This window comes from Myxine glutinosa, chromosome 4, assembly GCF_964187855.1.
Source record: "Myxine glutinosa chromosome 4, kmMyxGlut1.1, whole genome shotgun sequence".
Taxonomy (NCBI): domain Eukaryota; kingdom Metazoa; phylum Chordata; class Myxini; order Myxiniformes; family Myxinidae; genus Myxine; species Myxine glutinosa.
In genome coordinates, this window is record NC_136264.1 from 48296471 (window position 1) to 48313882 (window position 17412).

The 17412-nt window shown below is 38.0% G+C and overlaps 2 protein-coding genes across 5 annotated transcripts in view; both read left to right on the forward strand.

Annotated features, from left to right (window-relative positions):
• Positions 1-17412, forward strand: part of LOC144891596 (uncharacterized) — a 710104-nt gene that overhangs the window by 553601 nt on the left and 139091 nt on the right. The gene's annotated exons all lie outside the window — the stretch shown is intronic.
• Positions 1-17412, forward strand: part of LOC137424622 (dynamin-like GTPase OPA1, mitochondrial) — a 169621-nt gene that overhangs the window by 36621 nt on the left and 115588 nt on the right. For all 4 annotated transcript variants that reach the window (XM_068112259.2, XM_068112261.2, XM_068112258.2 and 1 more), the window contains one exon: positions 4914-5002. In XM_068112259.2, the coding sequence (XP_067968360.1) occupies positions 4914-5002 (89 nt within the window). The remainder of the gene's footprint in view (positions 1-4913; positions 5003-17412) is intronic.

Consider the following 17412-nt stretch of genomic DNA (forward strand, 5'->3'; position numbering starts at 1 on the left):
TGAATCAGACTCGGCAATGGTTGCTGGAGTGAGATGTGCATGGAATAAGTTTCGGGAACTGAGTGGCATGCTGATGAGGAGGGGAGTGTCATTGAAGCTGAAGGGAAAGGTGTATGCTGCATGTGTGAGAAGTGTTATGATTTCTGGGAGCGAGACATGGGTCATGATTGTTGAGCAGCAACGAAGGCTGGAAAGGGTGGAAATGCGAATGGTTCGGTGTATGTGCGGAGTTCCGTTGAGAGAGAGGAAGACAAATGATGAATTGCGAAAGATGATGGGAATAGAGCCTGTGATGGATGCTGTGAAGAGTAACAGGTTGAGATGGTTTGGTCATGTGTTGAGGAAGGATGAAAGTGACTGGTTGAGAAGAGTGATGGAAATGAATGTAGAAGGAAGTAGAGGACGGGGAAGACCGAGAAAGACTTGGCTAAAGATGGTGGAAGAAGAAATGCGGGCAAGGCGGTTAACAAGGAGACATGCAGAAAATAGGGCAAGATGGAGAAGATTGTCATGGGAACCGCAAGGCTAACCCCCGCTCTAGCAGGGAAAATGGCCTTAAAATGCATGTTGTTGCTGTTGTTGTTGTTGATCATGGCCCATGCCACAAGGCTAGGATTGTCCAGGTATGGTTCCACGAACATGACAGTGAATTCAGCTTACTGCAGTGGCCTTCCCAGTCACCAGATCTCAATCCAATTGAGCATCTGTGGGATGAGATGGAGCGAGCTATTTGGAGTAGAGATCCACTGCCAGCCGATTTGACACAGCTGTGGGAAGCATTGGAGTCAACATGGGCCAACATCCCTGAGGAATGCTTTCGACACCTTGTAGAGTCTGTGCCCCAACGAATCAAGGCTGTTCTGAGGGAAAAAGGGATGCACCTCAATATTAGGAAGTTGTTCTTGATGTTTTGTACACTGAGTGTATATTGGGAAGAAAAATCAAGTTAGCATTTCTTAGACTACAATAGGTTGCTGATTTACATTGTGGACGTGTTCCTATAAAATGTGACGTTATGCAAAACGACATTATTCGGATACGATTTTCCCATATATAATACATATAGTTATAATAGGGAGATGTGTCGCCAGGGAAAATCTTTTGGTCACCTAACTTAACTTTATCTTCACTTAAGTCCATTTCGCCACAAGCCAAAACACATGAGGGTTGGAGATAAAGCGGCGTGTCGTCCACTGAGCGCTTGCCGCTTGTTTCCACTAGCGGGTGACGTGATGTTGTCACTTATACACTGGCAAACATCGCTACTGTACTTAAAACTTTTCAACGATGTTATATTGTTATAATCGGATAAGCGCAACTTAAATCGACTATTGTCCCATAATGTGTTAACGACATTCTATGGAAATGACGCAAATATACAACGTAAATCGGCGACTTACTGTATAATGAATCTCATTCTTAGAGTTTTTTGAGTGAATACCCTACATATGTACATTCTCGCAGACATACAATATGTTGGAAATAAATAAGGAAGCACAAGCAATATGCAAACAATAGCCTGGTGTTGGCTTAGCGGTTAGGGTGCCGGCTTGGGATCCTCGGATCCTGGGTTCGAATCCCGGTCGATCGCTGAATTAACGCCAGAAGGGTTCACTCAGCCTGTCATCCTTCCGAGGTCGGCAAATTGAGTACCAGCTTGCTGGGATGAATGATCCCGGTGTGTACCCCGATTTAGAATAGGTAGACCTTATCCCTGCGCATCGTAAGAGGCGACCAAGGGTTGGCGGCAGGAAGGGCATCCGGCCATAAAAACATTGCCTCAAACAGGGAATCCATGATTGTCATGGGGCCCGCAAGGCTAACCCCCGCTCTAGCGGGGAAAATGGCCTTAAAACGATCATTCATTCATTCATTCAAGCAATATGCAAACAGCAACAAATAATGAGCAAGTGTAACTGTGATTAATGCATTATCCTTCCTACTATTGATTTGCAATTGGTCACTGGCTTTGACACCAATACAATTTTTTATTATGGACTCTTGGCATCAAAAAGTTATATATCAAAGAAGCTGTTTCAAATGGAACACCTCACCACCATTAGAACATATTCATTGCACCAGATGTGGCAATAAATGTGAATTGTTGCTTCCAGCTTGCCTGCTCAATGATGGAAGATTCAATTTGCATTTCTGTTGCCTCCATCTCTACCCCGTTTAGAATCCTGTGCAGGAAACTCAACTTTTTTTGCTTTTCTCAAGAAAACGATTCTTGTTCAAGTTCAAAACAAGAAACGATCTTTCTAACGATCACACCTTTATTTGCAAGGAAAGTCATTCACAGGATCTGCATTTATCGTATATAAACAAGAACGACACCCGGTAGAGCGCATACCACGTCAGGCTAAACAGTTTACGTTTTGTATCCCACTGATAGGTCGGATCTGGATTTGGACCTGAAACAAAATCTAATCGCCTTGTTCTTGTCACCTAAACAACTCATCCACCAGGCTTTCTCATAACTCAACCACAACGTGTTTTGAAATATGGTGCTCTATATCATTTTTGGCCCGATCTCACAATTGTGAAGAATTACTTTTAAAATTCTCGTATCCGGATCCGGATTTTCACCAAAATCTAATCGATCCGACCTTGTCACCCACCCAACCTGTCCACGAAGTTTTGTCCGAATCCGTCCATAACGTTTTGAGATATCCTGCTCACAGACAGACAAACAGGGGTGAATACATAACCTGAGTCCACCTTTGATGGTGGAGGTAATGACACACCAAGAAAACTTTTATGATCGCTCTTGGAGTTGCGGTTTTCTCCCTTTGCCATTCGCATCAAGGTACTTTCACCCTCCCAATGGCCAATGTGCTGCGGCACATTCTTGACAATGACTTTTCCATGCTTTCTATATGTGGTCTTTCATCTCAGAGTCGTTTCGCTCTCGCAGGGAAAATGGCCTTAAAATGCATGTTGTTGTTGTTGTTATCTCAGAGTAGTTACCAGGAAAAGTAATGGGATGGGACCACCGCAATGGAGAAATAATCCAAATAATAAGACCTTTGAAAAATCTTGAAAAAAAAAAAATCCAAAAATTCACAAATAAAATATTTTCTTATTTTGTTTGGAAAACGATTTCACGAAAATCCTAAGTAGGGACCCCTGAGTTTACCCTGAAAATGTAGTGTCGATCAACCCAAGGGTTTGCGGTTTTGGAGTAGTTACAAACCGACAAATGCACATGCAGACACCGCTCTGTTTTATATATTAGATTTTAGAAGGTTGCAGTTTGAGGTCCCCTTACCCTCTTCAGGATGTTGTAAATGGCCCATCCTCAAACATGGGGCTTTAACACAATTTACTGCATGGAGTATCCTTCACGAGCCAAAACTTTAATTTCTACATACTTGTGACCCGACGCTATTTTATGTCTGAGAGCCATTACTGGATTTGCACCATAGCTGGGGAGTGGGGATAGTATGATGACCTGTACGTTTAAAGGATTTATACTGGGATAGCGCTTTCTGATTGATTGAACGACATTGAACTGCATTAAATTATTCACACCTGCATGGACTCTGGTACAGTTTATTTATCAGAGTTGAAGGGTGATGTTACCTTACTGTTTGCATTTAATACCCTTAAAAAAAAAAAACCTGTTTATTTAATTACCTCAGCCACCGAAGGTGGATGGAGGTTATGTTTTCACTCTTGACAGTTTGTCTGTTTGTGAACAAGATATCTCAAAAAGTTGTGGACAGATTCGGACGAAATTTGGCAGACATGTACCGTATGTGTCAAGGACGAAATTATTAGATTTTGGTGAAGATCCGGATTCGGATCCGGCTACTCGAATTTTTAAGTGATTCTTCACCATTGGGAGACAGGGGCAAACACGATATATAGCAGGATATCTCAAAAAGTTGTGCACGGATTTGGACGAAACTTGGTGGAGAGGTTGTGTGTGTCACAAGGAATAATTGGTTCAATTTGGGTGAAGATCCAGTTCCGGATACGGCTAGTAGAATATTTCAAGTGATTCTTCACCATTGAGTGATAGGGCTAAAACCGACATATAGTAATGAATGAATGAATGATCGTTTTAAGGCCATTTCCCCCGCTAAAGCTGAGGATAGCCTTACGGGCCCCATGACAATCATGGTTCCCTGTTTGAGGCAATGTTTTTATGGCCGGATGCCCTTCCTGACACCAACGCTTAGTCACCTCTTACGAAGCGCAGGGATACGGTGCACCTATTCTAAATCGGGGTACACACTGGGATCATTCATCCCAGCAAGCTGGTACTCGATTTGCCGACCTTGGAAGGATGACAGGCTGAGTCAATCCCCCTGGTGTTAATTCAGCAATCGACCGGGATTCAAACTCAGGATCCTAGGATCCCAAGCCTGCACCCAAACCGTTAAGCCAACATCAGGCTCAAAAAAAATAAAAATCGACGTGTAGTAGGATATCTAAAAAAGTAATGGACGGATTTGGACGACACTTGGTGGACCGGTAGGGTATGTGACAACGGCGAATCGATTCGATTTTGGTGAAGATCTGAATATGGATTTGGATACGAGATTTATTTAATTTTTAAGTGATTCTTCACCATTGAGAGATCGGATGAAAAGCGATTTATTACATGATATTTAAAAAGGTTATGGACACGTTATGACTAAACTTGGTGGATGAGTTGGTTCAGTGACAAGAACAAGCCGATTAGATTTTGTTTCAGGTCCGAATCCAGATCCGGCCTATCAGTGGGATACAAAACATAAACTGTTCAGCCTGGCGGAGGTATGCGCTTTACCGAGTGCCGTTCTAGTTATTTCTGACATACAAGGCTCAATTTCATTGTTTGCCAAAATGAGATGCATCGGGATGATTTTGGTACTTTTGGACTTCATAATAATCTCTGTGAGATGTTATCTTTGCCTTAACAGGTGTTGCAACTCCACCGTCAAGCATGAGCGCGGCCGATGCACAGTTTGACTCGTCACCTATTAACACTGAAGAAAAAAAGTATCGAAAGGTAAGATGAGAATGCTTCTAAATATTAGGACCAAAAAGTTAAAAGTTGTTAATTATAGTCATGCAAAAAAAAAATCTGACTTTATCAATAAATGTCCCTCAAAATCACTGACTGGTTTATGGTTTCACCGGAGGGGACTATTGGTTTCCTCTCAGTTTGTCTGTCCGTCTGTCCGTCCCACCTGTTTTTCCAGACATTTTCCCCTTACCCTTTAACATATTCAAATGAAACTTAGTACATGGCTTTATTATGATAAGTTACAGAACAATTTCGAGTTTCGGTGACTTTTGTCAATTTCCCACGAAGTTATGCCCTTTTTGGACTTTGAAAATATCACATGTTAGACATTGGTCAGTTTTCCAGACTTTACCAACTTGCGCTTTAACATATTGAGAACCGGTAGAGGACATGTATTGCAAAGCAATTCTCACTGTGTGCTTGGTTTTTATTTTATCACTAGCAAAAGTACCCAGCGTTGCCGGGTAACAATGCATCGCTTCCTGACGGGAATATGATATTCGCAATCTGTGTCCATCATCTAGAGGGAATTTAAAAAATAGATCGCAGTTACAGTGGACAGTGGAGTGACACCTTATCCCATGGAAGTTACACTCACAAACTGCTTAGGAAGTACCAGGCTCTATGGTTCTGCAATTTAATAAACCATTTGTGTAAGACAATGACATTATTTTGCTCCTTCAGCTGACAGTTTTGTTCAGTTTCAGTAACACACACACACACACACACACACACACACACACACACACACACACACACACACACACACACACACACACACACACACACACACAAACACACACACACACACACACACACACACTGTCACGCACTGTCACGCACTGGCACGCACTGTCACGCACACAGTAACACACACAGTAACACACACACACACAGTAACACACACACACACACACAGTAACACACACAGTAACACACACACACACAGTAACACACACACACGCAGTAACACACACACACACAGTAACACACACACACACAGTAACACACTGTGGAGGAATAATTTCTACTCCTGTTCTACTATTAAAACTTCAAGAAACTCGTTTTAGCAAAATCAATGTTTTATTCACTTTTGAGAGTTTTGCTGTATTCTACTAAATGTACTAATTAGATATTAATGACGTTGTCTGCCGGTCGTGGCTGTAGCTCCTTCGGTAGGTCTTTGTTGAACCTCGTTCAGTTGTTGACCAGTCTCCAGTTGGTTGATCAGGTCAACTGGTCTTCAGTTGTTCACTCCTCTTCAGTCACTCTCCCAGTCCACTGCTTCACTGCCCAATCGCAACTTTCTCTTTCTTATAAAGGCCCAGACTCCTTCATCCAAAAGCCTTTATTTGGCTCTTTTGGCCAGCTTTCTATTTTGGGAGACTGAGAGCACTACATTATTTCTGTTCAAGAGGTCAAATGCTCTGACCTGCTGAGGGGGAATTTGCAGCCTGTGTTCCATCTATGGAACACAGGCTAACTATTGATAGACACAGATGGCAGTCCAAGAGCGGTACACATTCTGTCTTGAATTATATTGCTCTTGTCCTATGCTCTTGGCTCATTTGTAAAGTAAAACATAGTCCACTTTACACAAGATCACATTGAGATATATTCTAGCAATATTGTCAATAAGAATATTTATTCCCTGACAGTTCCTGGTTTTTCTCTTTTATGTTTATATTAACCATTAATCTAAACATTACCACATTAAATATTCAAACCACTAGTCTGGTAATTCAATTTCCTAAGGCATACACCGTCATTCTGGAAGAATTTTGATCACAATACATTTCCTTGTTCATTGACTCTTTCTATGTTGATAATTCAATTCAACTCATTTGCATAAAGATCACAAAACATTTCACCTTCACCAAAACGCAATAATTTCAGTTCATCATTAAAATAATAAAGCATCTGCAACATTTGGCAAAATGTTTGCCTTTAATCAAATATTGACTTTCTTTGTTTGAAAAAAGGGGCGGATCACTTGTGTTTGAAATTACAGCATGAAACATTTTTCTTCAAATGTCTTCATAACACCTACACTATTTGCGTAGGATTTTCTGCTGTTGTGATAGCTGGGCAGAGTCATAGACTGACCCTGGTCTCCATGCAGCATCCTTGCCACTCTTGCTGTGAGCCATAGTAGATTTTAACAAGGCCTCCATCCAGTTGTAGTCGACTTGCCTCCTCACTCATCGTGAGCATGGAGCAAGTGTTGATGTGATGTTGATTTGTCAACAAGATGTGGAGCAGGGATGCCGGATGCATCCGCAATGATGATGTTGGGACCATGGTACTCAGTTGTCCATGGTCCATACCAGGAGCACACAGCAGAATCGTGCACAGCTGTTGTGAAGGAAAAGACGCAGCCGTTCGCTTGCAGCTCCATGCTGGCTCCCCGGAAGTTGGTGAAGTAATGACACACGTCACCGTATCCCGTAGATGTTGCAGGTAAAATGTCGTCGTCCTGCAATTGCTGATGTGATGAATGTTCGAGGTATTCGAACAAAAGTAAGTGATCGCCCTTTTCCATATGTTGCAGTGTGATCCAGACAAATGGTCACATAATTTTCCCTTGGTGAAGGTAAACATGCATCTTACAAAGGAGTATTTCTTCATCATTCTTTGAGAAAGAGGGTGTATGCCAGGATTAACTTCATTTTTCACAAATTGTCCTTTCAAACTTCTTCCCAGATGTCGTTAGCACTCCATTTGGGATGTGATCTGGTCTTCCCTTTACTCAGCCACATTTATATCTGCTCTCCACACAGATTGAATCAGATGGGGTACATTGTAACATGAAATCACTATATTTTATAACAACTTCACACGAATAATATTCAAATCAGATATGTGTTTTTCACTACTAAGCTAAGAATAGCATCCACAATTGCTTTCAGGTTCATATAATTCAAAAATTAAACTCATGCAGGTATTGTAACCCAACTTCAAAGAAAATAAATGCATTAATAAAGAGTATATATGATTGAAATCACAAACAGGAATATCTAATTCCCAACCAATCTTGCAAACAAGCAAACTATGCATAATGTATTATTAGCATAGTCCTCCCCGCTTTTTGTTTTTCTTTAACAGTGTAACTTGTGGTGATATGAGTTCATCGATCTTGTAAAACGGACATAGTTCACAACAAGTTGTTATGCCCTTATTTTAACTCTACTGTATTCATTTGCAACATTACTTGATTCAATCGTTGAATCTCAGTATTCATGTCGCCATAGAAGTCTTCCTCTTGTGGTTCCACATTCATTTCCTCATTTGTTGCTTTGTTTATTTCCTCTTTTGTGGCTGCTTGCACTATCATAGTGTTGTTTGTTATCTTATTCAAACCCACCGTCACTAAGGTTTTCAAGCAAGCCACTACTAAAACTATTGCCAATATAACCACTAATCCAATAAACAAATATTGGAGTATCTCAGCTGCTACTCCTCGTATATGTTCATACCTATAACATAATTATATGTCGATGACATTCAACATTATATACCAAACTAACAACTTCTTAAAACGTGACTAAAGAAAAATCCCTTCATATATAACATAAATCTGATTATGTGCCTTATCCTGATGCCCCTATCTCCCGGGGTCCATATTTGTTTCTATTCTTATCAACTCCCTATGGTCTGTGAATTCGTTCCAAAATACCACAACCAAAGGTGTTAACAAAGCTCTACCAAACTATTTCCAAGTTGAACTCAAAATACTAGTAAAACAATCAATTCAAAGAATTAACTTCAAAGGGTCAGCAAATTCATTCTATAACCAGATCTAATTTTCCCATCCAATAGTTTGCCTTGACACATGTCATATTATAACACTTTAATAAACTTTCAGAAATGTTTCCCATCGCAACAACTTCCCTTTTACAAATAGCCATGTGTAAATTACTTATTTAACTACAATTCCCTCTCAATTTATTTGGCCTATATGGCCGCAAAAGTGGCTGCCAACATGCAGTACCTTTTTTCTACCAAGTAAGTGCTCGTCCACATAAGACCTCTACCAAAATGTTGTTTGTAAAAACAAATCTGGGATTTCTAATTACATGGATGCACACTCTCAGGACATTGCAGGCTGCTGTTAACAATCCATTACGATAAAATAATTCCTTTACCCACAATCAAATAATTAACACAAATTGAGGATATTATCCTTATCACATTCATTTATAGATTCATTATGTTGGATCTAATTCTCTCTTTTCCCACTGCTATAAGGAAGAACAGTAGCTCCTATAAGTCTTTGTAATATCTCATTAAATTTACCCAGCATTGAAGAATTTATTTACTATCCATTTCCCTTCTGTTTATCAGTAACTTTGTTTAAACTGCATAACTTAATTTGATAAATCCCATGTGTACAGCTACCACTTATTGAAACCCCTACTGTTGTAGAAAATATCCAAATAAGTGGTTGTATGCTCCCTTAAAAGTTGTTCCTCCATTTCTATGCAACTTAGTGAATACTACTAACACCAGTATGCCAATATAGGTGTGGCAGATTAACAAAATATGTTGCAGGTACACGTAACATCGTGTTCTGAGTGTAAAAAAACATAACAGCGCGTCACAATGCATTCCGTTTTAAAACTCACAATAGTTCAATTCAACAAACTTGTCTTTACTATCTGCCCATATCATCTATGCCTAAGACACATCCATGCATACAGCACAATTTATATGCTGATAAAGGTCAAGTTTATATATGTAAAAATCCATGAGCAGAGTACTCTGGAAAGTCAGTGTAAGACCTCTTCCAAATTTGGCTAATTTTGTACCCACTCATTTTTTTTTTGTGAAGCTCCTATCCATAAATAGCTGTTATTCTCATATAAATTCTATCAAAAATGGAATCCCAAAATTACTCACAATTTTACTATTTATTAATGGCTGCTCATAACCTAGCACATCAAATCTGTATATTCCATCTCCCTTGACAAAAAAGATAATGTTCATAATCAAATTATATTCCTATTTTATTTTACGAATTCTCTGGATATTCTTGTAAGATTGACACACAAAACAAAAAAAACATTGACACACAAAAATACACAAAACTCAAACACTGAATAATTATCGCAGATTAACATCAGACTACACAGATAATAAACAAAAGCTTACCTTGTTCTGTGGAGTTGACTCCCTTACGGACCACCAATTCTGTGGAGAAACGAGACAATGACATTATTTTGCTCCTTCAGCTGACAGTTTTGTTCAGTTTCAGTAACACACACACACACACACACACACACACACACACACACACACACACACACACACACACACACACACACACACACACACTGTCACGCACTGTCACACACACAGTAACACACACAGTAACACACACAGTAACACACACAGTAACACACACACACACAGTAACACACACACACACACAGTAACACACACACACACAGTAACACACACACACACACAGTAACACACACACAGTAACACACAGTAACACACACACACACACACAGTAACACACAGTAACACACACACACACACACAGTAACACACACACACACAGTAACACACACACACACACAGTAACACACACACACACAGTAACACACACACACACAGTAACACACACACACACAGTAACACACACACACACAGTAACACACACACACACACACAGTAACACACACACACACAGTAACACACACACACACAGTAACACACACACACACAGTAACACACACACACACACACACAGTAACACACACACACACAGTAACACACACACACAGTAACACACACACACACACAGTAACACACACACACACAGTAACACACACACACACAGTAACACACACACACACAGTAACACACACACACACACACAGTAACACACACACACACACACACAGTAACACACACACACACACACAGTAACACACACACACACACAGTAACACACACACACACAGTAACACACACACACACAGTAACACACACACACACAGTAACACACACACACACACACAGTAACACACACACACACACACAGTAACACACACACACACAGTAACACACACACACACACAGTAACACACACACACGCACACAGTAACACACACACACGCACACAGAAACACACATAGTAACACACACACAAAGTAACACACACACACACACACACACAAGTAGAGGAAAAATGTTGTTCCTGGACCACCCTCATTTCTCCATTCACTTACATGTAAATTTTCCTCTCACCCTCACTTTTCTTCATTTCCCCTTAACACCTCTATTCCTGCCCCCCTTGGCCTTATGGAGCTTTTACTCTTACTATCAATGTTGTTCATTAGACCACTCAAACAACGATCCTACAAATATTTGTTTATGCGTAGGAAATAATTTAATTCCCTTACCACTCCCTTCACCATCTAATATATTAACAAAGAAGATGTTTGAGTTTGGTTCTTTATCAAGATATTTTAACTGAGCTAAAATAAAATGATAAACCTCTCTCAATGTTCTTGTTTGAGCACCTCCAGTGCCACACACTGTGGTGAAAATGTAAGTTGAACCCAGGTGTGACGCTCACTTAAACCACTGGGCGGTGTCTATAAGACATGTAGTGAAATTATACCAAGGTGAACCCAGGGTGTGCTCGCTACGGAAGGGGCGTCTATAAGACCCGGGACAACCGGGGCGCGCGCGGACACTCCAGCGGAACTCACGGTGACATAGTCCTGTAGTTTGAATTGGTATGTACGCCCCTAAATGCTGCGCTGACTGTCCTCTCTGTTGGACCATTGTTATATTGAATCAACCATTGCTGCTCATGAAATACTCTGATTTTAATGCCTGTTGCATGCATGTATTCTTACAGGATGTACTACAGATCTAAATGATATTAAACCTACCCAGAGGTCAAGTCGTGTCTGAGCTTGATTTTCACGACACACACCATTTTAAAATTAAAGTATATATTTTCCTGACAACCATCAAAGTTTTCCGTCCACTCAAAAATATTTCCATATTTTTCACCCAACTCACTGGTATTTAAATTAATTCTCATTTGTTTTGTGAACTTTTTTACCAGTTGCCTTTTCAATAAGTTTTATTTGATATTTTTCACATTCGTTATGTTTTCCATTTATATACCAAGGTTGGTTTCTTCTCCACTCTTTGGCTTGGTTGATACTTGGTTCTATCATTTATATGATCATAAAAAAGGTGGCGGTAGCCCCTTAAAATCCCTAACCCCATTATCTTATCACTTATATATCTTATCACTTATATATATCTTATCACTTATATCTTATCACTTATATATCTTATCACTTATATATATATCTTATCACTTATATCTTATCACTTATACAGGGTGATTGGTGTGACACGGCTGGGAGGTGTGACAATTTTCAGAAAACTCGTACACAGTTATTTTTAGTCGAATTTCAATTTTTTTTTTTTTTAAAGACTACATATATAATGCCATTTAATACACTGTAACAAAGACATTAAAAAAATGTAATTCATGTTTGAATTGGGTATAACAATGCAAGTGGGGGGGTCTATGGCTGTTGGTTACTCGTGATGGCTGTTGGTTACTCGTTGTTAGGCGCCATTTCAGTAGCCATGGAGCTGTGGACGATTGAACATCGCGTCTTTGTTGTTGAGACGTTTATTCAAACGGGTAGTTCGGTGGTGCTTACACAGCGCAGATTTCGTACTCACTTCAATGTTGGTCGACGTGGCGCCGTTCCGTCTCGAAACACAATATTGAAGTGGGTAAAAAACTTCAGGGCAACTGGATCTGTGAGGCCAGGAGCAGCTCGGGGAGGTGATCAAACCGTTAGGACCCCGGAAAACATCGAAAGGGTTCGACAAGCTGTGGAGGCCAGCCCTCGTCGGTCAGCGGTACGGCACGCTCGCGCTCTACGGATGTCAGACAGATCAGTTCGTCAAATTTTGCACTTGGACCTTCATTATCACGCGTACAAAATAATGGTGGTTCAAGAACTGCAGCAGAATGATTTCGTACGGTGGTTTACGTTCGCAGAAAGAATGCTGGAACTGCTGAGGGATGCTGCTGTGCTGAGAAATGCTGGAACTTTTCCACGCGTCTGCAAGAATGCTTGGACAAGAACGGCCGCCATTTAGATGGTCATTTTTCAAACATGAATTACATTTTTAAAATGTCTTTGTTACAGTGTTTTACATGGCATTATATATGTAGTCTTTAAAAAAAATAAAAATTGAAATTCGACTAAAAATAACTGTGTACGAGTTTTCTGAAAATCGTCACACCTCCCTGACGGACCCTGTATGTCTTATCGCATATATATCTTATCACTTATATCTTATCACTTATATATCTTATCACTTATATATATATCTTATCACTTATATCTTATCACTTATATATCTTATCACTTATATATATTTTAACACTTATAACCATAAGGGAGACTATCAATTCCATTTTCTAAAATAAACCTCTTATCATCAAAAGCCCCCAATGCTTTCTTATTCACCTCTTCTGAATATAATTGATGTTTATAACTTCTTATTGAATTAATCTTTCTAAACTCTTCTTTCTTTGTTGTTAAACAATTATAATAATTTTCAAAGTTTATTGTTTCTTTAATAACATTTTTCTTTACACTTTTTAACTTATCAGTCTTTTCAACGTTATTCACAATGTATTTATAAGCATAGGCCTTTGACCTCAATCCCACAAATTCTCTCATAACACTTCCTCCCAAATCATCCTTGAACTTTCCTATCACCTTTTTATTTTTAGAATAGAACAACTCACTCTCTGGACTATAATTACTAGTATCATAGATATTAATGTCCTTTTTCATGTCTGAATAAACATCATCAGTATTAATTTTCAAATTAAAACTATCTGTATCCATATAAAGTAGATTAACATCATTTTGATATTTCTTCCTCAAGTTATTGTAAAAATAATCATACATTAATGACTTTGATAAATCAAGAATTGATGTTCCAATATAAATAGGTTTGTCCATTTCAATACTCTCTTTAACCAAATGGATCGCACAAAAGTTCTTAGTAAAGACCTCGGCTCTAGTAAAACTCTGTCTATTAATAAATTTTGATGCTTGTTCCCAAGATGTTGCTAGTCTGATATTTTGTCTTTTCCTCACATTCTCCATAGTCTTACCAAAGACCGCATTATTCATCAATTTATAAAAGTCTTTCTCAAAATCTGTTTTTGACTCTGTTCTTCTTTGTGTATTAAAATCAATGTACCCCTTTAGCCAATGACTTTGATTGAACTTTAGAACCCTGTGGATCTTCTCTACTCTTAGACCTTCTGATAAATATTGTCGCAAATTTCTTTGGTGTAGAACATAATTCTTCTTGTCATATAATGCAGTAAGTAATTTTTCTGTTGATTCACCTATATCAAACGATCGTTGATAATCACTCAACCATTCTTTCTTTGGACTTTCCTTCTCACAAGCCAATGGAAGATCTTTATGTTTATTATGAAGTTCTTCGGGATATTTAAAATCGACCTCAAAATAATAACCGACCTTGGATGATTCAAATTCTTTTTGTGTAGAGATACATACATCTCGCAAAACCTTTTTATAGTCTTTTTCCTTTACCCATCTAAGTTTTCCATAAGGAAGAGCTTGAGACATTGCCCAACCATACAGGTTGTTCGCGTCATAGTACATCAAGTAAGAACTCTCTTTCGTTGAATCATAATTCGGAAGATATTTGTTATTTGCTTTTGCGTATCTGCTCGAGCAGACTTGTGAAATTCCACCTCTTTTAGCCTTTTCAATCATCAAAAGCATATCAACATCGGTTATCAAATCCAAATCTTGTTTAGTCATTTTCAACATCGCGCTCCAGGCTAATCCAGGCGCTGTGTAATAGTGAACAGGATCAAATCCATATCCAGCATGACAAACAGATCTAAAAACCTCAAACACATTGGCCAATAAAAGCACATCAGTTTTGAGATACAAATCATGATACTCACCAAGATTCTTGATGTTATATTTTTCCCAAACATTTTGTGCGTGTACATAATCTTTATCAGATATATGACTATTATTTAATTTATTATAGAAATTTTCTTTTGAAGGAAGTTGTGTTTCATTTAATCTCTCAAATGAGTCCATATAATCATAGGGGTAAATTCCCTTTTGTGTTAGTAAATCTTTATCTGAAAAATACTCTGAAAGACATGGAAACTCTTTTAGATTTTGAACCAAGTTGGCCAATGGACTTGCCATGAATTTAAATGTATCAAGAAATCTGATATGAGTTATAGGAGATGTATGAATTGTTTTTGTGAATGAAATGTATTTCTGATCCGTGTTAGGAATTGCTGAAATGTCTCCAGATGTCTTTGAAAGTTCATTAATAAATAGATGCGTATCATAATGAGCGTTGTTATGAAGAAAGACAGGAATGAAAGAGGGGAGTTTATAATTAATATTACAACTTTGATGAGCCGGACCTCTATATTTACCAGTGAGATGACAATGATCTCTAACCTTTTGGCCTTCACCAATTTTTTCCTCACAAATATGACAGACATTGTTTTTTCTAAATTCCCTTTTCTCTTCACTCGTCAAGGACATTGGTTTATTGGTTTCTCTCATTATCTTGGTTAATCGAACACAGTCTTTTTCTAGTCGTTTCACAAACTCCTCTGGGGCATTTGAGCCTCTATACTCCTCTAACTTGTTATATTCATCACCAACGGATGATTTGATATAATAACAAAAACCACAAGGAGTATGTTTTTGATATTTATTTGTGTATGATTCTTTTGGATCTGGAGAAGCAGTATCAATTTTTTCTAAAATACTTTCAAAATCAGCATATATAACAAATGGATGTTTTGTTGTTTTCTTTTCATCTTTGAATGTGATCTTTGAGCCTTTTTTAGGCATGTTGATTACCGTTGATTTATGTTCACCACAATGATTTGAATGTTTATCTAATCTTTCTTGTGTATGGAAGAAGTTAAGACAACGCATACAAATATATATTTTATTTGTTCTTTTACATACTTGTGGTTTTATTAATTTTGTAATATCTTTGATGTATGTATAATGTGAATTTTCGTCTGAATTAAAATATAGAAGATTAATATGAGTTTGTTTACAATTGTCAGAAAGCTTTAAAACCTGAATGTTGTTTGTTTCTGTTAGACCATAAACATTAACTGATAAATTATTCAACTTTTCAAATTTAGGAATATCATTTAAAGTCATCGGAAACTTTAGATCTTTCGTATTTAATGTATTCTCATATTTTATATAATGAGATACTCTTTCATCATGAAAATCTGGAGGATGTAAGTGTGCTAGAATAGACCAGAGAAAACATTTATTGTCTTTATTTTTGATATTGATAACTGCTTTTCTATTTTTGATAACACTGGGTAAATCAATGTAAGAAGAAGCTTTTAGAGGATCTGATTTAAGAATATGAATGTCTATGTAAATAATTTTTCCTATATTGAATCCACTTCCTACGATTGAATTATCCACATCTTGCTCTTGTTTAATAAGTTCATCATAGACTCCTGATGTTTTAAAATCTTGATATGAAGATATAAAGTGTGGCTCAGTTCTCATGTATGGTGTATCTATAACTCCTTCGTCCTTTGTCATTTCTAATTTTACTCCCATATAAAATTTAAGTGGTTTCATTTCTTTTAGTGTTTTTTCAATCAACGTTTGAACAGCAGGTTTAACTATTTCTACAGCATCAACTATAGACTCTGGTTCAGGAGGTTTGAAGTTAAAGACTCTTATTTTAATATGTCCTTTGAATGCACCATCAGAGTTTTTAGTTGTGATAAAATTTGATAAATGTTGATTTGTTTTAAGATGGATTTCGAAGCCTTTCTTGAGGATATTTTTATTCCAGGCAGAACAGTGTTTTGTTTCCTTCTGAATAGGAGATAGTAGGTGAAGTAGATTAAATGTGTGTTTGTTAGTTTTAAGGTGTCTTTTGTATTGTTTATATTCTTGTTCACAAACGTCGCAATACGTTGCTTTGATCATATTTATATAGCAAAATTCTACTTAAAGTAAAACACCTTTTTAGAGGCTTTTTTAAAGATGAAACTGTGCTTAAAGTAAAACACTTATAGAAGAAAGTGCCTTTTTACAGGCTTTTTATATATGAAACTATACTTAAACTAAAACACTTTTTCACTCAGAATCATCTGAGTCATAACTATCACATGAATACTCAGAATCATACTCAGAGTCATCAATAAAGCTACTCTCATAACTATCATTTGAGCACAAACTATTAGCATCATAACTATCATTTGAGTTCAATGAAATACTATCATCACCATCGTCCGAGTTCAATGAAATGCTATC